The 22,846-nt window shown below is 38.7% G+C and overlaps 1 protein-coding gene across 1 annotated transcript in view; it reads right to left on the minus strand.

Annotated features, from left to right (window-relative positions):
• Window positions 1-5,214: 5,214 nt before the first annotated feature.
• The window catches only part of C5H12orf56 (chromosome 5 C12orf56 homolog), a 76,669-nt gene continuing 59,037 nt past the window's right edge, over window positions 5,215-22,846 (minus strand). Inside the window, exons 7-13 of the mRNA XM_027542436.1 lie at window positions 20,339-20,445; window positions 19,630-19,719; window positions 14,846-14,969; window positions 12,569-12,643; window positions 11,966-12,040; window positions 9,091-9,269; window positions 5,215-5,978 (exon numbers count right to left, since the gene is read on the minus strand). Coding sequence (XP_027398237.1) covers window positions 5,852-5,978; window positions 9,091-9,269; window positions 11,966-12,040; window positions 12,569-12,643; window positions 14,846-14,969; window positions 19,630-19,719; window positions 20,339-20,445 — 777 coding nt within the window. The 3' untranslated portion in view covers window positions 5,215-5,851. The remainder of the gene's footprint in view (window positions 5,979-9,090; window positions 9,270-11,965; window positions 12,041-12,568; window positions 12,644-14,845; window positions 14,970-19,629; window positions 19,720-20,338; window positions 20,446-22,846) is intronic.

Genomic DNA, 22,846 nt, shown 5'->3' on the forward strand with positions numbered 1-22,846 from the left:
AAATAAATGAAAATGTCCTTGTTCTGTTTACCCATTGCTACATAATAAACCACCTCAAAACTTAGAGGCTTAAAATCACACTTATTTTTTTTTTTAAAGATAAGCTCATAGAATCAGATAGAAAGTGGTTGCTAGGGGCTGGGATGGGGAAATAGGGAGAGGTTGGTACGTCTCCAAACTTTTAAGGGTATAAACACTTTCAATTATGAGATGAATAAGGTCTGAGTACCTGATGTGTAAAAACACACACACACACACAAAAACTTCCCTGGTGGCTCAGACGGTAAAGCGTGTGTCTACGATACGGGAGACCCGGGTTCGACCCCTGGGTTGGGAAGATCCCTTGGAGAAGGAAATGGCAATCCACTCCAGTACTGTTGCCTGGAAAATCCCATGGACAGAGAGGCCTGGTAGGCTATAGTCCATGGGGTCGCAGAGTCGGACACGACTGAGCGACTTCACGTTCACGTTTACCTGATGTGTAACATGGTCACCGTAGCTGATAACACTGTATTATATAATTGAAATTTGCTAAGACAGTAGCGCTTGAATGGTTCCCCTGCCCTTCAAAAAAAAAAAAAGATACCTATGGGAGGTAAGGGATGGATTAACTTGAGTGGGGGTGAGGGGTGAGGGTGGGGAAAATCCCTTCACAGAGTACAAGAATATCAAGTCATCACATTGTTTACTTTAACTGCCTTACAGATTTATTAGTCAATTATACCTCAGTAAAGCTGGAGAAAATCCAACCCTTTATTATATCTCATAATTCTGTGGCTTGCCTGGGTGGTTCTTCTAGAAGTCTTACTTGGGGCCTTTTCATGAGTTTGCTGTTATGTGGCAGCTGGGGCTGGCGCTCCTGTCTGTGGTCTCCTTCTACATATTTCTTTAGCCCATGCTAAACTCAGCATAGATTAGGCACTTTGTAGAGTAGCCAGATATTGGGATAGCACTATCCCAGATGTTGGGATATAGTCATGAATAAGACGAATGCGGGCCAGACCCTCATGAAGCTTACATTCTTAAACTCCTGCATTGCAGGAAATAAGTAAGTAAACAAATATAAGTGAAGTAAGTGATTGGGAGGCCACTTTGGAGTGATCGGAAAAGCCCTTTTTGAAGTGACACTTGACAATCTGGAGGCGCGGTGGGGGGTGGGGGGATGGGGGGGAAGCATTTGCTAGTGCAAGTGTCCAAGCCTTGAAAGAACTTGGAGGTTTAAAGGAAAACCATAAAAGGCCCATGTGCTTAGGGAGTAGTGAATGAGAAGACTGATTGGATTAGGTCACAAAGGTAGTCAAAGTTCATGAGTCCTGAAAGCCATGGTAAGGACTTTGGATTTCATCTTGGGTAATGAGAAGAAAAGAGGTTTAAAGTCATAAATTGTATTGATTTCCTTGTTCAAAAGAATAGTCCACTCTCACCTTAGAGAAGGGTTTTGTAGGAGGGTCAGGGTGAAAACAAGGTAATGAAATAGTTTATTGCATTAGGTGATGGAGGTTTGGATAAAAATAGAGTAATTATGAGGAGTCAGTAGGTTATTCATATATTTTGAAGGAATTTCCAATAAGCGCTGCTGACGGATTGTGTTTGGAGGATGAAGAGAAAGGAGAAAACACAAAGGTCTCCCAACTGTCTCTTTTTTTTTTTTTTTTGACTTTTTTTTTTTTAATTTTATTTTATTTTTAAACTTTACAATATTGTATTAGTTTTGCCAAATATCAAAATGAATCTGCCACAGGTATACCTGTGTTCCCCATCCTGAACCCTCCTCCCTCCTCCCTCCCCATACCCTCCCTCTGAGTCGTCCCAGCGCACCAGCCCCAAGCATCCAGTATCGTGCATCGAACCTGGACTGGCGACTCGTTTCATACATGATATTATACATGTTTCAATGCCATTCTCCCTAATCTCCCCACCCTCTCCCTCTCCCACAGAGTCCATGAGACTGATCTATATACATCAGTGTCTCTTTTGCTGTCTCATACACAGGGTTATTGTTACCATCTTTCTAAATTCCATATATATGCGTTAGTATACTGGTAGGCTGAATGAAGTAAAATTCACTGAGGAGGAGCTGACTGGTGGAAGAACAGATTTCTTTATTTGGGCAGAAGGCAGGAAAGAAAATTTTAAATTCTATTTGAACATTTTAAATTATATTATGCCCACTTAATAATTTGTAATTGAACTGTTAATACATGATTTAAGGTTCACCCAAATCTGTGCAAGAATAAGCCATGTTATAGCAAAGTGCCATACTACCTGGAAAATTAGAATTAATGACATGTATTTAAAGTATAAGTTCTTAAAGTGAGTTAGTGTTTCTAGAGTTTAGAGTTAGGATAATTGCTACCATCGATTGAGGGGTTTTTTATTTGTTTGAACCATATGAGATTGCAGATATTGATAATTTTGAACTTGAAAATGGCAATGCCATATAGTTTGTCTCTGTATTCTGGCCATAGAACTATTTGTTTATATATGAATGAATGAGTATTCACAAAAACCCTTAAGGTAGACTTTCTATTAACTTATGCTTGACAAAATGGAAGTTCTGAAAAAAGTTAAATAACCTGCTGAAAGTCAGATAACAAGTAGATGGGCAAGAATCAAAACAAGGTCTTGCTGACAAAGCATCTGGACTCTCGGTCACAAGGTTATACCACCCCTATTTCCAGCCAGAATCATTCTGCCTTCCTCTCAATGTAAAAATCTTCAGGTCCAAAAGACAGATGTACAGGCACAGAGGGCTTGGTCTGATGGGATGAAGAATTGCTGACTGTCTTCCTCCTACAGGGAGCCAAGTTCAGGTGGAACTTACAAGTCAGTATTGCATTTTAGAAGTAAATATAGTGAACAAAAAGAAATCAGAGTGAGTTAATACTATTAAAGTTTGCTCAGAAATTCCCATTAAATTCATTTTTTAAAGAAATTTCCAGCTTCTCTTCTACATTTATCACTGAAACCTCTCTACTACACAAATACATTAAATAGAAAACAAGTGATTCTAACCTCAGAGAAAATACAATGCCACTGGCTGAAACATATCACCAGTCAACAAGCTGTGACCACTTTTCGCAAATGCCTTATAGCATGTTTAATACCATACTTAATACCATACTCAGGCATTTCTATACACCGAAAAGTGGCACTACCAGTGAGTGAGAGTCAGTGTGGAAATAAGTAAAATACATCATCAATCAGAGAGACTTTAGGCTTTTCCCTCTTAACATAGTTTCTGGATTATCTAGATTTCACTAAAATGAAGAAACTCTTGATATGTGTATTCTCACCCTGTCTATAATCAATTAGGAACACTATAAGGACAGAATGGCAAAGTCTGCTTGATCAGTTAGTAATTAGCTGTTTAAATCAAAGGTTAAAAAAAGTTTACATGACTGAAAATCTTTCTGTCCACCCTTGGGAAGTATATTTCCCACACAGCTCTTGTGTTGTGAATGTCAATTAGAGTCTACAGTCCTTGGTGATGAGCAGTAGAAATAGTCACCTAATGAAATCATACTCCTGCTGATATAAAACTGAATTTTCAGTATAGTAATGAAATGAATCTGTTCTTCATTGCTGTATAGATTAGGGGCTGAGTATAATAGCTAGTCCCCAAATTGGTCCTGGAAATAAGGGCAGTACTTACTAATCTCTAAGTTCTCAGCCAGCTTTGATAGTAGTTTAATAAGTACCAAAACCTAAAACTTCCCGGGTGGCTCAGTGGTAAAGAACCTGCCTGCCATTTCAGGAGACACAGGAGACATGGGTTCGATCCCTCGGTAGGGAAGATCTCCTAATGGGGAAAATGGCAACCCACTCCAGTATTTCTTGCCTGGATAATCCCATGGACAGAGGAGCCTGGCAAGCTACAGTCCATGGGGTCACACACATGGGGTCACAGACATGACTCAGCAACTGAGCACGCATGCACTGAATCCTTACTACTTCCATATACCATGCTACGTGCTTACACAATACCTTTTCATTTAAATCTGACAACCCTCTGGGATAGGTTATATTTTTGTTTTGATTAAGGCTTAGAGACGTTACGGAGAAGGCAATGGCACCCCACTCCAGTACTCTTGCCTGGAAAATCCCATGGATGGAGGAGCCTGGAAGGCTGCAGTCCATGGGGTTGCTGAGGGTTGGACACAACTGAGCGACTTCACTTTCACTTTTCACTTTCATGCATTGGAGAAGGAAATGGCAACCCACTCCAGTGTTCTTGCCTGGAGGATCCCAGGGACGGGGGAGCCTGGTGGGCTGCCGTCTATGGGGTCGCACAGAGTCGGACACGACTGAAGCGACTTAGCAATAGCAATAGAGACGTTAAGTAACTTGCCAAGGTCCAAAACTAATGGGAGAGAAGAGGCAACATGGACAAGAAGGCACGTGGGAGAGAGACCCCCAAGCCCTCTCCAGAGCCTCGCCACGCCTAGCCCAAGGCCAGGGCACTGCCTGGAAGCCGAGGCAGAGCTGAGTCAGTCCTTTTGTCATTCTGCAGGCTCCACACTCATCAGTAGTCAGCCTACTGTCCCATCATTTTTCCAGTTTCAAGTGTTGCTTGCCTTTGTTCTAAGAATCTTTTCAAATTCTCCTGTTTAACAATCTCTTGGGAATAACCCCTCATCTGACAGCCTGGGACACTCATAAACACCATTTTGCTCCCTTTCTGCCCCTAGATTAGAAAGCTTAGAAGACTTATAATCTTGGATGGGTGACAGTGCAGAAGGCTCAGACACTTTCTGGGGCAATGGTGATGACAGCCAGGAGGAAAATGCTTAGTCCAAAGAAAACAGTATTGTTGAAATCAATGTACAACCAGGCACTGAGCCAGAGTAACAGAGGAATGCACTGCCCATTACAGAATGCTAAGAAGTGTCTCATCACAGGCAGAGAATGTCAGAGCTGGAAGACAACTTGAGAACAAGTTCTACCTAGCCTTTCACATGGTAGAGTAGGCCCTGAAATGAGATCTGGCTTTCTCCAGGTCAAATAGCCGGTTAGTGGCTTAGCCAGAACCAGGAATCAGATGTCCTGAGTTTAACTCTCTCTCTCCACTGCACAGCACAGGCAAGTCTGGCTTGGGAGCTCTTTTTTTGGTGCTGGATTCTTCTCTGATTCTCCCTTAAGTAAGGTGAATGGAGGAGCCAGTTCTTGAGTTCTTAGAAACCCAACTCCAATAGTTCAGCAGGGATGCCAAAGTGAAGGTTTTTGTTGGATTAGTTTACTGCCATAAGATATAGTAAGACATTTTAGAAATAACTGGAAGAGCCATAACTGCTTATACACAGTTTCTCTTTCATAGAAACGCTACGAGACTGCTCTCATTAGCCCCAGGTTCGTTTAAGAGTGGCAGAATGCATTTAATTTTGTTGAAGCAAGTCTAAGCTTCTTTCCCCATGGTAAGTGAGGAACTGACCTTTCTTACAGCTATGCCTAGGTTCTTCTGCTCCTTCTTCCATGAATATTTATATCACTAGAATTTTTACAGGTGGTGTCATCCTGTTGCCCAGTATTTACACTCCCCACAATATATTTTTGGATATGTCGGTGGCTTCATGCCAGTCACCATTATTACACCAAAACTCATCAGGTGCACTTTGTACACTTGCTCTTCATAGGTTTCTGTTTCTTTTATGTCTTTAGAAACTTTTTCTTTTGGAAAAATGCTAGTCTTCAGCAACACTTTATGTCATTGTATTGAACAGTTTCTTTTTAAAGACTTCTCTCAGAGAGGTATTGAGGGAACCTTCAAATAAGATCTTTTTTGTAGAATACAGGAATAGCTGTATTTCTAATAAATATTAAGTTGACTTCCAATTAACATTTTATACTCTTATTAACATTTCACAGATTGTTTCTGTTCAACCAATTTCAGAACTTCATGGAAAAGTTGAGTGGTAGGTTGGGTAATAGGGTAACATAATGGGAGCCTTTTTTCCAATGCTGGCATGTGAATAAAGTACCTGCAAATCATAAAAAGAAACAAAATAGAGAGCTTTAAAAACAAGACTTTTCACACCAGTCACATCATTAAATACATACTTACTGGCATAGGGCTGTTGAGTGTGGGAGTTTAACCCACAAGACTACCAACACTTAACCCTCCAATCTCCTCCATTTGTGACCTAGAAGACCTCTGCTATGTGAGTCTTTCAGCTCACTGAAGCACTTTACTTCAGCAAAGAAAGTGAATTGCATTAATAATGTATCAGTTATCAAAGCATCAATAAGGAAGCTAGGACTGTCCTCACCACGGTGTGAGCTGAGGCTCCTGCCTCTCATTTTCACAGGCCACACACAGTGGGGAGTTGAAATGAGTCAAGCTGGGGTGAGTGAAGCTTGGCCCCCCACTAGGACCAAGTCGAGGGAAGAGGAGACTTTGTCCCCACGGCCTCAGTGAAGTACAGTTGACCCTTGAACAACATGGGTTTGAACTGCGTGGATCCACTTGGGCTTGGATTTTTTTCAGTAAGTGTATATAAATATAGGTGTAGAACACTGTGCACAGACCTGTGTTGAAGTGGATAGCCTGTCCTTACGTAGGCATGAGGTGATGCTTAATATAAAACTGATAATGTGTGAGTTCTCATATTACTGTTTATAACTTTGTTTTCAAAGACTTACATACCATACAGTATGCTTCTCTTTCTTGTAATTGGAGAAACTGTATCAGCCTATCACCACACGTGTTTTTTTTAAGTAACAATGCTTCCAATAGTATATTATGAATATAGTGTGTGCCATAAACATGTTTTTACGATTCATTCATTATTGTATAAGCCAGGTTACCATGAAGTGATCATATTGCTGCTGCTTTGTTACCAATGCATGAACCATTATGCCTGTACATAAACATAAATTTCTTTTTCACATTATCTTTTCATTTCTTTTGCCTAGTGATTGTAATATATGTAACATCTACAGTGCTTTGTACCATATAAGACAAATTAATGTAGATACATATAGATAGACAGTTCATCTTTTAAAGACAACATGAACTTCCTGTATCAATAAATATGATTTTCTTAATAATATTTTCTCTAGCTGACTTAATTATAAGAATGCAGTATAAGATACGTATAACATACAAAATATGTATTAATAAACTTTATGTTATCAGAATGGCTTCTGGTCAAAAGTCGGCTATTCGTTAATTTTAGGTGGAGTCAAAAGTTATATATGGATTTTCAGCTATGTAGGGTGTGGCACCCCTAGCTACAACACTGTGCAAGGATCAGCTACTATAGGAAAAAACCAGGGAAGAGACAAAAGTAAGAAAATCTTTAGCTAGACTCTTGGACGGCTTCAAGCATTGCTTCTCAGCCCTGGACGCACATTAGCATCACCTAGAGAGTTTATTTTAAACACCAGTGCCCAGGCGCCACCCCAGACAAACTGAACAGTTACAACATTTCTGTATGTGAGTCTTGGGTGTCACATGTAGGAAGGATAACACTAGGGACAAAGAGAGGAGACAGTGGCAAACTGAACAGTGCATTATCTACCTAAGAGGCCAGCTGCTTTTGAGCCCTGGCCAACTATTTTCATGTAGGCATGTGACACTATAGTTGCCATTGTTCTGATTTTTAAATGTGCATAACTATTTTTAAGACATTGATTTATGTGACCCATGCTACAACATGGATGAACCTTGGAAACATCATGCTAAGTGAAAGACACCAGACACAAAGGCCTATGTTGTGTGATTCCATTTGTATGGAATGTCCAGAACAGGCAAATCCACAGAGACGGAGAGTAGATTAGCGGTTGCCGGGTGCTGGGGTGTGACAGCTTCATGGGTAACAGGCTTCTTTGGGAGTGATGAAAATGTTCTGCAATTAGATAGGGGTGGTGGTTGCACAACACTGTGAAATGTATTAAAAGCCACTGAGGGAATTCCCTGGTGATCCAGTAGTTAAGACTCTGTGCTTCCAATGCAAGTGGCCTGAGTTCGATCCCGCATCCCACATGGTGCAACCAAAACAAAAAAGTAAAAATAATAATAAAGTCTTGGCAGTTCCTAGAAGTCCAGTGATTAGGAATCAATACTTTCACTGCTGTAGGCCTGGGTCAAAAAATAGTCTTTAAAAATAAAAAAGCCACTGAATTGCACCCTTTAAAATGTTTAAAATGGTGAATTTCATGCTATATGAATTTTCCTTCAAAAAAAGTGAGGAAAAAATTAGGTCCTGGGCACCAACTCATAGTGGGGCAACCAAAACCCTTTTATGGGGACCAGAATAGAACCTCTGCTATAAAACCACATGGAGGAAAAACAGGACTGACACTGGCCTGTACAATTGTTTAAAGCAAATCTTTAGGCCACAGTACATGCCTTCCCATCCATGTATGTTTGTCTCCATCCAAAGTAATAACAAAGCTGTGCCTGCTGTACCCTTTTCATCTTAAGTTAGACACAACCTGGATTTTGTTTTGTTTTTCCCTTTAAAGGTGCTAATGCAAAGCTATACCGCTAAGAGCATTTGGCTTTGCCGGCCTATAAATAGAAGTAGGAACCCCCGAGGTGCAGAACAAGCTGGCTGATGAAACAACGCGCTCTACTGTTCTTTCTTACTGTTTTGTTATTGAATGTAAGAGAAGGGTAAATGAAACAACAAAAAAGAAAACCCTAATTCCTGCATTCATCATTCCTCCCTTATCAATTGTTTTTCTTTCCCAATGACTGGGTTAATTCACAGCCAATTATATTGTCTCCTTCAGTAGGGTTTCTTACTTTCAGTTACTCACATGTTAAAATCATTACCAGTTCTGCGAAGTAGATGCTGGCTGCGATAAAGACAGTGAATGAGAAACAGTTCTTCCCAGAGAGCTTTGATGCTTCACTGGTCTCTTCTGGCCTAGGAATGCACTTCAAGTGGCAATAGTTCTTAGACACCCTCCCACCCCAAATCCTGCCTTACCACAGTAAGGTAACTGTGTTATCAAAGTAAAATGTTAAAAACAAACATTAGAATTTCCTGCTTAATCTTCTAACTATTGGGCTGTGTTGTCGTTTTGCATGAAAATAAAAAATGAGTGGATTTTGTGGAAGATGAGAGTCAGACTTTTTCTTACCTGAATTCTTCTCTGTAGTTGTTCCTAATATACTCAGCTAAAGTCTTGCTGTACTGCAGGCAGCTCTTGAGGATGTAAAACTGCTGGTACAACAAAACCGCTCGGCCAGGACTTAGCAGCTGAAATGAAGCTGAAAGGCCCTTCACCACTTGTTTCACAATACTGGCCACAAAAGTAATCTAGACAAGGGAAACACAGTTACACACGCACGGCATGCCACCTGCAAGGGCCACCTGCTTAGCCGGAACCTCAACTAGAAATCTAGGCTGAAGTCCTTGCCACCCTGCCACCCGATGCCCTTGCATTGTGCTATTTCTTACTGAGTTAGTACTAAGAGAGCACCAGACCATAGACTGACTGGGTTTGCCAGTTGCCCCCCTAAAATCTGGATCAGAACTAGACCTGACTGTCAAAGGAGTTTGACTCCAAAGCAGAAGGAGAACATTGGAAGCATAAATTTAGGCTACTGTAAAAAACAGAAAGGAATACTACTACCCTTTCAGGCTCTAACCAGAAGGTCATTCTGGATGCTCATTAAATTAGCACTGACAAAATTTCCCTTTTCTATTCACGTGGCTATTGACCCTTCCTAAGTAAGGCAGGTGATCTGAAGTTTCCCCAACCCAGATCCATTTACACATATTGACTAAATATTGTGTCAGGAAAATGTAGATTGAGATCAGAGAGTCTGGAGCAGAGAAACAAAGCAATGCCCATTTGGGAATTAAATTTTTAATTTCTTTAGCATCTTGCTGTAATCAAGAAAGAGAATCAGCCAGAGCTGACTGGCATGCAGGTATATTCAATGATTCCACCAGTTTCCCTGCTTGCAAATTTCTCTCAAATGGTCTGTTTCTACCCAGACTCTTTAGAAATAGGTTAATACTGAAGTTTTCAACACTGTTTGTGGTCCTTTTGCCATCTTTCATCCTGACATGCTTTATGGTCACAGGCTGGCCACATACTCAGCTCAGTTCCTTTGGTGAACCAACCCTAGAGGTTGATAAGAAAACTTTCCTGTCGCTTGGAGTTCTTAGGACCCCAAATTTCACACAATAGTTTAGATGATGAGGTCTGCAAACACCCCACACAAAAAGTAAGGGTCTTGCATCATGCACATATGAACTACTATCGCTGGGAGTGACTGTAACTTTACAACACTCTTTGAAGTGGGGCTGAGACTGGTTAGAGTCTATGTCTGCTAAAGGACCCAGATTCCTGGCTCAACCTCTGTATAAGGCAGTTGGCTGTACTACTGACAAGTGTACCCTTTGACTGCAGTCAGGTTTTTATACATATATGTCACAGAGATCTGGCAATTGGATTCCCTAAGACAGACTCAATATCAACATAGCTCAAAGCAGGAAACCACTGACGGTTAAAAGAAGCATGTTCATGTATGGAAGGAGAACATAATACTACATGTCAGTCCTCTATTAGCAACAAAAATTTAGTTTGCATTACTACCTTTTGAAAAGATTTCCAATTAAATCTATGTTGACTACACAGACAAATACATGAATGAATAAAGGGAAAGTAAGTTTGGGGAGATGAGAAGAGATTAATGGATAAAGCCTTTCTTAGAGTTAATTCAGCAGATATTTTATTTAACATCTATTATGTGCCTGGCACAAAACACAGAGCTCCTACCCTTATGGCCCCTGGAGTTTGGGAAGAAAGACATTGTATCAATCATGATAGACTAGATTATGTGATGGTAGTAAATCTCACAAAATATCAATGCTTTGTTTAACACAAGGAACGTTTATTATTTGCTCATGCTGTATGTTCCTTAAGGATCGGTAGGGGTTTCTGCTCATTGTAGTCACTGGTCCACATTCCAGAACCAACCTAATTTCAAGTGGGTAGGGAAGTGTACTGCTACTACTTGCCTGAAAGGAGAGAAACCCAGAATATATATGGACACTAATGGCTACCACAAGACAGAATCAAATAATAACACAGTGTAGACTGCAACAGTAACAAGTCCTATGTAGAAAAGGAAAAAGTCGCCATGCTCTGACAATGTGTGCCTGTGATGGAAGAATCTGATATAATCAGAATGAGAGAATCATCACCTCCACCCCACACAAGCAAGGGGCACTGAGGCCTGAGGATGAGTAGGAGTTAATTAGGTGTAAAAAGAAGAAAAAAGCACTTCAAGCAGACAGACAGAGGGAATGGTAAAGACCATGTGATGGAGTTGGGAGTATCAGGGTGGGCAGTGGGTATGAGACCCACATAGCTGGCAGAGTGAGGGACCAAATGAGGCTGTAGGGTTATAACATGCACAGCCTTGTAGGCCATATTCAAGTTTCTAGTCTTCATTTGTTGTCTTCATTTATTATGAGCACGTGATTTAAAGCAAGTGATGACATAATCAGATTTTTTATTTTGAATAGATTCCTTTGACTGTAGTTTGGTGGAAGGACAGGACAGACCATGTAGATGCAATTAGAGTGTCAAGGAGAGAGGTGGTGATACCACAGACCAGGATGGCGGCTGCCAGGACAGAGTGGCCTCAGCACTAAAAGTGTGCTACTCATACTCGCCAACTCACACTCACTGTTTAAGATGAATGTTCGTGTTTTTCACTTAATTATACAGCCAGTGTTTTAAAATTCTATTTTCTACGTATATCTTAGGGCTTTTCATTAAATAAAAATCACATTTAAGATGTTATTTCAATATCTTAAACATTCAGGCCCCAAATAGAAAAGTATTTTATTTTGACTAATAAAATTATCAAATGTACATTTTCTTCTGTTTTATAAACTTGACCCCTTATAGAGAAATAGTCATTAATTAAGCACAAGAGCATCTGTTTCATCAGCCTTGAGTGATAGTTTTGTTTCTGCTTCTAGAAGGTACTTACTATGGGAGGACAACTTTGTAGAAAGGACATTATCCAGCTAATAGCAAACTTTGTTGACTCCAATCCAATATTTCCCTAAAAAAAAAATGCAAGGAAATAAGCAAGTTATATTCATGAAGGTAAAACATAGCTAAAAAGATATTCCTTTTCAAATATATTTTATCCTGATTAATCAGATCTTTAAGATGAGTATTTAGGAACATAAGCTAGATGAACACTTAGGAGCAATAGTAGTCCTATCATTTACATCACCCAATTTTGGAGATTATCTCTAATACAAGCATTTTAATTATAGAATATATATATATATCATATAACAGGGCTTCCCAGGTGGCTTGGTGGTAAAGAATTAGCCTGCCAATACAGGAGACGCGGGTTTGATTCCTGAGTTGTAAAGATCCCCTGGAGAAGAAAATGGCAGCCCGCTCCAGTATTCGTGCCTGGGAAATACCATGGACAGAGGAGCCTTGAAGGCTACCATGCATAGGGTCACAAAAGAGTCAGATGTGACTTAATGACTCAACAACAACAGTATACATCATATAATGATCATGACATACAAGATAATGACACAATATAGTATGTATAATAAAACCATTGTACCTGCTGAAAGACAAGAAGTATCTCATACAAAAGTGCTGTAGCTGTATCTGTATATTCCAGGATAAGCTTCTGTAACTAGAATTTTAAATAGTAATCAATGCAGTATCATTGGCAGAGCCAGAAAATAATCATTTCTTCTGGTTCTCCTTAGGTATTTATAAAAAGAATTTATGATCAGTAGAAAGTATTAGTGTGGTTAATTTTCTTGTTCTGTTTGATTCAATCATTCTCAAAAAAGTTGCTCTCATAAAATGACTGCACATATAATAATGGCTAAGAAACTGGGTCAGGAAAAGAAGGTACAGCCTACAGAATACTGACATGCAAAAAAAATGCACACTGATTTGCAGTGTCATTCAGATCAACCATCCTGCTTCCTTTCAAGAATGTAGACATATACTCCCCAGAATTGAAGTAGGAGATTCTCCAGGGAATTAAGTCTTATGCCCAACTTGAAGGATAACTCCTTCTGTGGTATGGGTAAATGTAGAGTTAGAGAAATTTTGTGGTGGTTGTTCTCAAGAAATTCAAACAGTTGGTGAAGCTGTCTCCTAGCCCACAGGCCACTTGGTGCATGAGAACTGTGTCTGTAGGCATGCTACAAGGCCCCACATTTTCCCTAACTATCCTTTGCAAGGAAGAGTTCTAGTTTGAAACCACCTGCTCTATTAGACCTTGGAACCAGAATTTATATAATCTGCTCATGGTTTCATTCATAGCCCAGGTGCAAAAGACCAGCAGGTCCAAAAAAAGGAAATTCAGACCTGTCTACACTGCTCACTGGATGTTTTCATATGGAAATATCAAAGGCAAATCAAATAAACTAATCTAAAACCAAGCTCATTATTTCCCCTTTAAACCTACTATTCTTGTTATGTTGTTATCTGTCACCCAGACCAGAATCTAAAAGTCATCTAATATTAATTCTTTATATTTTTATCCACTCAGATTCCTAAAAATTTCTGGAATCTTTCCTCTTCACAATTACCATCTTTCTTTTTTCATTTATTTATTGAACAAACATGCATCAGACACAGTACTCACTGGAGTCCCGTACTGTACTAATGGAGAGTAACAGAGATGTGGTTACTGCCCTGGTGGAATATACAAGGGCTTCCCTGGTGGCTCAGAGGGTCAAGCGTCTGCCTGCAATGCAGGAGACCTGGGTTCGATCCCTGGGTCAGGAAGATCCCCTGAAGAAGGAAATGGCAACCCACTCCAGTACTCTTGCCTGGAAAATCCCATGGACAGAGAAGCCTGGTAGACTACAGTCCATGGGATTGCAAATCTAGTGGGGAACAGATATCAATCTAATAATCACATAAATAAATACACAGTTATACACTGAGACAAGGGCTGTGGAAGAAAGGCACAGGAAGTTGGGAGAGCTGTAAAAAGAAAGCCTAGTGTTGTCTGGGGGTCAAGGAAGGCTTGCGTCTTGGCCCCTGTCATCCCTCAGCTGGACTACAGCACTCGCTTCTTAACATCTCTGTCAGTCTTGTTTCCATCCTCCTCTTTTATCCCTAATCCACTCATTCCAGTGTTGAAACTGGTACTGCAGATACTCCATATACAGTCTGTAATAATATTTGATGTTATATTTGACCAATTAATGCCTGTCTCTTCAACCTATGAGGGCAGAAGTTGTGTCTATTTTGCTTTTTATTTGCAGCCTGCTGCCTAGCACACTGTTTGGCTCATAACAGACACTCAATAAATATTTATTGAATAAATGAGTGAATTTAAGACCTTTCTAAAACATAACTCTGATTGTGTGTTCAAGAACTATCAAATCATGTCCACCCTTTAAAGAAATTCTGTGTTGGCCTACTCAAACTAATAATAACCTGATTTATTCTCTCAGAGTAATTACATTAGGCACCTCTAATGTTTTAGTAAAACTTTAAACAACTAATGCTCTTTGCACTACTTAGATAGGTAAGGAAATGATAAACGAAAACAAGAACGTTAACCCTGATATATCTCTAAGACAGTGCTTTTTTACCCATTAGACCCCTGCTGTGGAATTATATACATAAATATTTTACAGAGACAGATGTTAAACAGATTTATCTAATATATACAGAATACTGTTTTCTCAGTATGCATACTTTAAAACATATAAAATGGATATAATATTGACAAATAGCTAAGTTTTGAGGTTAATAACAAAATATTAACTTTGATTTAATTATATTTCTATATTCTAAGACTCATGGTCCACATAGAAGAACTCCTATATATTGTAATTAGTCTATTCCAAAACTTTCATCTCACCTCATCATCCAAAGACATCTCAACTAAAGTTGAGTCAGCCACCAACTGGATGTCAAACACAGGACCGGATTTTGGAATCTGAGGCTCGCTAATTAAAATTACCAAAAGGTTAAATAGTGTTCCCCTGAAAAAAAATAAAGGCAATTAGTGAGTTAAGTTTAAAAAGAAAAGCAGTGACACCAAGTTTGCAGGCACTGAGTGTAATTATATTTAAAAGTATGAAGCACTGTGGACTGTTTATTTTAATTGAGGTATAATTGATTTATAATATTATGTATACAGTAGTGATTCAAAAAATTTTATAGGTTATACTCCATTTATACTTATTACACACTATTGGCTATATTCCCTGTCTTGTACAATACATCCTTGCAGCTTATTTATTTTATACATAGTAGTTTGTACTCTTAGCTCCCTACCTCTATTTTGCCCCTCCCTCCATCCCTCTGCCCAATGGTTAGAGCACTTAGTTTGTTCTTTATATCTGTGAGTCTGCTTCTTTTTTGTTAGATTCATTAGTCTTATTTTTTAGATTCTACATATAAGTGATATCGTAGAGTTTTTTGACTCTAGAAACCGTTTGTAACAAACCGTCTCAGAGGTCTATTGTTAACTAAAGATCGCTAGCTATTAGTGAATAAAAGTAGTATTAAACTTCACGTCTTTCAAATGCAGTGTACAGTCCCCTAACATATACTAATAACCCACTTAAATGTTACTGCATATTTGAATAATATATCATGCTGTTTGAAAATAAAAAGGCTCACACACACAAAAATCACAATTCAAAACATGCTTCCTGAGAAGCTGGGTCAGTAATCCCATTTTCATATGTATAGTACAACGCCTGTAAGGTTGAAAAAAAGCTGAAGGCAGACCACTAGAAAAATCCGTTCCCTAATTGAAGACAATATCAGAGAAGTTTTGACATAGAGGAGCAATAAAAGAATGTACATATAGGACTATATAAAAATCCTCTATATTCTTAAGCATTCCTTTCATAAGGGAATAAAGAATATAAACAATCTTATTTAGTAATATTTGGAGGCTTCCTAATCTTTTTACAGTCATTTAAATCATTACCATGATAAGTTTACCAAAATTCTAATAAAAATGCAATTCCCCTCCTTTCACCAACTCAAAAAACAAATCTAGTTCTCATATCTGCAAAAGAAGTTAGCACATTGTCAGTTACCACATTGCTCAAAAAAAGCAGGATATGTCCTACAGGATATTTGCTAATGTTTTATTCAGGCTGTTTTAAAACAGCCAGTCTATTTTCAGAAGATACTTCCAAAATCAACAAAATAATCTATTTAGAAGCTTTCCTGATACTAAGTTTGAATTGATATTCCATTCACTGTAATATTTAATTATAGTCCTTTATTTTCAGCAACAGCTTCTTTTCAAACTATCATATATCCTAGGCTAAAGGGAGGTACTCTCAAATTCTGAGTCACTGTGGTAAGTTGAATACATGACTTCAACCATAAGAGTACTGAAAAAAAGGAAGGGTTATGGCATATTTCAAGAATACAATGAAGTGGGTTGAACTAATAAAATCTCTTTATGAAAGAAATAAAGAGGAAAATGCTGAAATGAATAAAAGTTTTTTTATTTTCTCAAATGGAATTTAATTTTAAATCTATGCCTTCTGCAATCTGTCCCTTCTGCCAACTCAATTTAAAATCCATAAAGTCAATAACAGATAAAATAAATTTTATTCTAAAATGGTATTTCATCCTGACTCATTATAATAGACACCTTAGGGTTGACATCACACCCTTAAAAATGGTACCAACAGTTTGATACTTTTATTGTTTAGATTGTTATTCCCAGTGTAAGATTTTTTTTAATATTACAGTATCTTAAAGTACAGACTTTGAAGGGCACATTCATGGTCTCATAAGTCATTCTGTGTTATTTTGTTAAGCAGAGTTTTAATATGGCTTCCGAGATTTGCATCCTGTAGTATATACACTCTATATGATCCCTTCCCTAAAGTATGGTCAGGACCTGGGAACATATTAGGCTTTCATTCTCGTCATTAAGTTATGTTAGATGAGAAAGGTGAAGAAATTTTGCAAATGTAATTAAGATCCCCAGTGAGTTGACTTTTGAGTTAATCAAAGAGAGATCATCCTGAGTGGGCCTAAGCTAATGAGGTGAGTCCTTTAAAAGAGAGTTTGGGCCTTTTCTGAGCTCAGAGATATTCTCCTGCCAAGAAGCAAGCTGTCATGAGTTTTACAGCTATAAGGAAATTAATTCTGCTAACAACTACCCAAATGAGTTTGGAAGAGGGCCCCAAGCCTGAGACTGCAGCCCCAGCCAACCACCTTGATTACATCCTTGTGAGACCCTGAGCAGAGGAGCCAGCTAAGCTGTATCCAGATTTTCTGATCCACAGAAACTGTCAGATATTATTGAAGCCACTAAATTTGTGGTATTGGGTTGGTCAAAAAGTTCATTTGGGTCTTCCTGTAAGATCTATGGAAAAACCCAAATGAACTTTTTGACCAACTCAATAATTTGTTACATGGCAATAGATTATTAGTTGTGCTAGTTAATGGTACAGATAACATGATTTGACCACTATGAATATAAAAATTGACTGAAAAGTTAATATTACAACCAACTATAGCAATATACTATATGTACCAAAGAACATGAGAAGAATTTGTTGTATCAGGAAAGAAGCTTGATACAGTAGGGCTGATGTGGCAGAACCAAGTTAAGACAGAGCAATTAAAATGCAACACTTTCCAACAGAGATTGGTAAGAATGATTTTCTCCAATTAGGATAAAGAAAAGTAGAGACCAAAAGGTGGACCAAGGGGGTAACGTGATTTAGCAATAACTTCAGTGTGGGAGAAGACATAAATATCAGACATAATTTTGAATCTCTCTCTTGGATATTGGGAAAAGGGCAGTATTGTCAACTACATAAAGAAGTATGCAGAGAAAACAGCAGTATATTTTCCTTGTATGCTGTGGAGTAGGGGTCAACAAACTATGGCCTGCAGGCCCAATAGCCCAGAGCCTGTTTTTATAAATAAAACTTTATTGGAATACCGCTGTGCCCTTTCCTTTGCATATTGTCTATGGCTGCTTTTGTGACAATGGCAGAATTAAGTAGTTTCAACAGAGACTATGTAGCCTTTTGCAGAAACATTTGACCACCCTGCTGTAAAGCACAGTATGCCTATAGTCCTTGACCCACAGCAAGTTGCTTAAGATATGCTAATGACCATTATCAGTAAAATTTATTTGTAAAAGTCTCTAATAAATAGCCTGGACAAAATAGTACTAAAAGTTCTTATTCTTCCTTCCAGTTCAAATGTTTCAGAGTCCATGGCGCTCCTCCTTCTTTCCACTTTATGATGCAAGAAATGTAGATAAACAGTTGATTAAAAGGGTGGGAGGAAATTAAGATTTTAGCCAGACCATTGCCCAGGGATATAATTCATAGCCTATAAATCTCATAAAAAGGTCCAACAGCTAATATGCAAACACACACTTTCTGTGGCAAAGAATGCTATTGTCCCACACTATACATTCTCCCATTCTTCCTTTGAATAACAGCTGTCCCATTGCCATCTAAAGTTTAGCTAGGCATATAGAAGTCCAACTACAGACACATTTTGCAGCCTTTTTTGTGGCTAGAAATGCCGTATGCCTAAAATTCTCACCAATAGAAGGAAAGCAAAACTATTATGCAGTCCATGGGGTCTCAAAGAGTGGAACATGACTTAGTGACTGAACAACAACAACAAAAGTCTTCTGTGCCTTGCTTTAAAAAGAAATTTGGGAAGCTGCTATATAGCACAGGAAGCTCAGCTGGGTGCTCTGTGATGGCCTAGAGGAGTAGGATTTGCAGCAGTGGGGAGGGCGGAAGGGGGAGCAGACGAGATCGAGAGAGGGGATGTATGTATACTTACAGCTGATTCACGTCGTTGTACAGCAGAAACTAAACAACATTATAAAGCAATTATACTCCAATTAAAAAAACAAGTAAATAAAAATATATTCCTAAGTAAAAAGAAGAAGAAATTTATTTGCCCTTCCTGATTCCCACAGGGTGTGGTGAAGGCAAGAAGTTCAGCCAGCTAACCATGAGGACAAAGATAGCATATGATAGAAGACAGTAGAGCAACAAAAAGGAGGAAACCTAGGTCTCTGGCTGGTCTTATAGCAAAAAGCATGGCTCTTTACTCTGGACTAATATGTAAGAAAGATGTAAATTTCTCTCTTCTCTGGGACACATATTTTGGAGTAACTTTATTACACCTCTTACCCTCCAATATTCACTCCAAGATTGTATGTATCCTAAGTTGTTTTGGTCGTGTCCAACTCTTTGCGACCCTATAAACTGTAGCCCACCAGGCTCCTCTATCCATGGGGTTCTGCAGGCAAGAATACCGGAGTGGGTTGCTATGCCCTCTTTCAGGGGATCTTCCCAACCCAGAGATCAAACCTGTGTCTCCTGCAGTTCCTGCATTGCAGGCAGATTCTTACCACTAAGCCACCGGGAAAGCCCCTTGGTCTTCAGATGATGACAAAAGATAAACTTAGGATAACAAAATCTTTGTGCCCTCAGTAATCAGAGAGAACTCAGTTTGCACCAGTTAATCTGTTCATCACAGAAGGAAGTGAGAGACAAAAGAGTTTAATATATTTACAAAGGGATCAAGCAGAGAAGTCAGAGAATTATGAGTTCTAGAAGACACTTGAAAGAGTAGTTAGTGGGTTGCAGCTACAAGATCTCAATTTTTAAAAGGCCTTACTTCTTAGCTGCTAATATGTTCAGGCGCAATGACTCAGTTTCTGTTTCTCTGAACATCCGTCCCAGAGTCTGTATAATTTCAATGCACACCCTGTAAAACAGAGAGGAAAAATGTCACAGAAATGGCATGACTTCATTATGAGTTCAGAATTTCACAAAATCAGTAATCCTTAATAGAATTACATTCAGATACCCATTTAAAAAAAGTATAGGAAGGAAATTCTATATATCAAATCGCCAGCATTGGTTGCAAGCCTACTCTGTGATGGCTACATGGTAAGCACTCAGAAATATTTGTTGAATGAATAAATTAATAAGTGCATGTCAGGATTACAAGTCATTATCATATTGATTTTTGTACTTATTTTTTGCAAAGTTTTAATGATAATCACACTATTTTAAAACAAAATTTAATCATCTTAACTGTTTCAAGTAGGTAATTTTTCAAAATTTCAAATGTAAAAAAATGTAAAATTTCAAATGTAAAAAAAATTGATTTTTTTCCCCTTTGGGGACAGCCAGTATTACTAGTTCCTTGTGTAGTTTTTGACCACACAATTAGAACAAAATAAATGCTATTTTAAAAAATCTATGTGAAGCAAAATTTGCAGCACTATTTATCATTAAAACAGTACATATTTTGCCCAGTGCCTTCTATTTATTTAACATCCTAAGGAAAAAATATCTGTGATTATCCAGTTAGTACTTACACCAGCTCATCAGCCCTTTGGCTTCTATTGTGAAGTGCATTCTTATCCCTAGACTCTGGCAAGTATTCATGAAGTTTGTTCACTAGGAAATAGAAAAGGTCACTGGTCTGTGAAAGCAAGCAGGAAAGAAATGGTAATTCAGTTCAGTTCAGTTCAGTCGCTCAGTCTTGTCTGACTCTTTGCGACCCCATGGGCTGCTGCATGCCAGGCCTCCCTGAGTTACCTGTTGGCAAAACTGTCGATTCTTCCATAATAAAAATAAGAAATTATTTGTTCTTTGATTAGGGAGAAAGGGATTTATAATCTCTGTCATTAACGTTAGCATAACCCAAATTGAAAACATACCTTTACTTAAAACCAGGAGACCACTGTCCTACTGAACAGAGCCAGAGCTAAAAATGAGCAGGTGATGCTGGGAGACAGCTTCACCATTAATACTGAAGATCATCCAGAAGTAGGTATATAATTTAGGCAAGTCATTAAGTCACCTGGAATAACAAGGTGTTAAATGGGGGCCTCTATATATCCAGCCTTTCCAAAGTAATATGGCTTTTGTGAGAATATGTCTAGAAAAGCACTCATTGTGAAACGTTTACTAATTCAAAAACAAATGAATGGCAGTGGTACAGCCTGTGAAGATGGTGCAGAATGATTATAATACTTCTGTTAAAACAGTGGAAATGTAGATTGCCATTTCTGCCAAAATAAACACTGACTTAAGAGTGGGGGAACAAATTTTTTGTGTGTGTTCCTATCCAGTCTCATGAGATAATCGAGCACGACAATAAGCACTGGCCCATGAAATGAGGCAAGTTGGTACTAATGAGAAATAGGATGTAATTGCTTCTGTTTTCTATCTATCTGTTGTTCCTTTTCTCCCCAGGACTTTTTCATTTACTTGTGGCAACCTAGACTCCTTGTTTAGACAGGTACATGTTTGCTCTTATGTAGTTAATGTGGCATGAGAAAAGGCCGGGATGGCAAATGGAGAATGGGAAGGAGAAGAGGGGCAAATGGACACCTTGGCCCACTGAGAAGTGCTGGGATTTGCCCAGTGCCCTGGTAAATTAGCAGAGTATGGTAGCTTTACACGCTGACTCTGGAGCCAGGCTGCATGTGTGCTCAGTTGTGTCCAACTCTTTGCGACCCCATGGACTGTAGCCCCCAGGCTCCTCTGTCCATGGGATTCTCCAGGCAAGAACACTGGAGTGGGTTGCCATTTCCTCCTCTAGGAGACTGTCCCAACCCAGGGATCAAACCCACATCTTCTGCATTGGCAAGTGGATTCTTTACCACTTGAGCCACCTAGGAAGCCCAGTTCCGCCACTGGGTAGGTGCAGGATGTTTGGCAAATTACTTATATATTCTATAGCTCTTCATCTCTAAAATGGGATTAATAGAATCACCTCATGAAGTTGATGTTAGGATTGATAAGACATTATTCGTAAAGCCTGAACTGTACTCAACATATTATACATGCTTAATAAATATCAGTGATTATTGTAATCTCCCACCTGCTCAGTGGTTCAGGAATTTTCACGTTTAAAATATCTTCCACCTACTAGCAACAACATGGAAGAATCTCAAAAACATTATGTCAAAAAGAAGCCAAACACAAACTCCAGTACAATTCCATGTAACTGGAATTCTAGGAACAGCAAAATTAATCTATGACAAAAAATACAATAGTTGCCTGAGGACGTGGGCCAGAGGAAACTGAGTGCCAGAGGGCACAATTTAGCCCTAAGAGGTGATAGAAATGTTCTAAATCGTGATTGGGTGGTGCTTATACAGTTATATACCTTTGCTGAAACTCTTTAAACTGTATGTTAAAACTCTTTAAACTCTTAAAATATATGTGCATTTAATTATATGTAAATTGGACCCCAGTATTTCTCTGAAGAAGATATACAAATTGCCAGTTAGCATGGGAAAAAATGCTCAATGTCACTAACCATTAGGGAAATGTGAATCAAAACTACTGGACACACCCTAACACCCATCAGAATGACTGCTTCAAAAAACCAGTAAATAAAAGGAGTGGAAAAACTGGAGACTTTATGCACTGTTGGTGAGAATGTAAAATGGTACAGCTGCTGTGCAAAACAGTATGGCAGTGCCTAAAAAAATTAACAATAGAATTACTATATGATTTAGCAATTCTGCTTCTAACTGGGCTCCAAAAAGAATTGAAAGCAGGGTCTTAAAGAGATATTTACACATCCATGTTCATAACAACATTATTCACAATAATTAAAACACAGAAGCAATCCAAGTGCTAATCAGTGGATGAATGGATAAATAAAATGTGGTATTACATGTCTGGAATATTATTCAGCCTTAAAAGGAAGGAAATCCTGACATATCCTTTCACTTCAGTGAATCTGGAAGACATCATGCCAAGTGAAATAAGTCAATCACAAAATGATAAATGCTGTATGATTCCACTTACATGAGGTGTTTAGAATAATCAAACTCATAGAAACGCAAAGGAAAATCATGGTTGCC

Source organism: Bos indicus x Bos taurus, chromosome 5 (genome assembly GCF_003369695.1).
Source record: "Bos indicus x Bos taurus breed Angus x Brahman F1 hybrid chromosome 5, Bos_hybrid_MaternalHap_v2.0, whole genome shotgun sequence".
In the NCBI taxonomy this organism is placed as follows: Eukaryota; Metazoa; Chordata; class Mammalia; order Artiodactyla; family Bovidae; genus Bos; species Bos indicus x Bos taurus.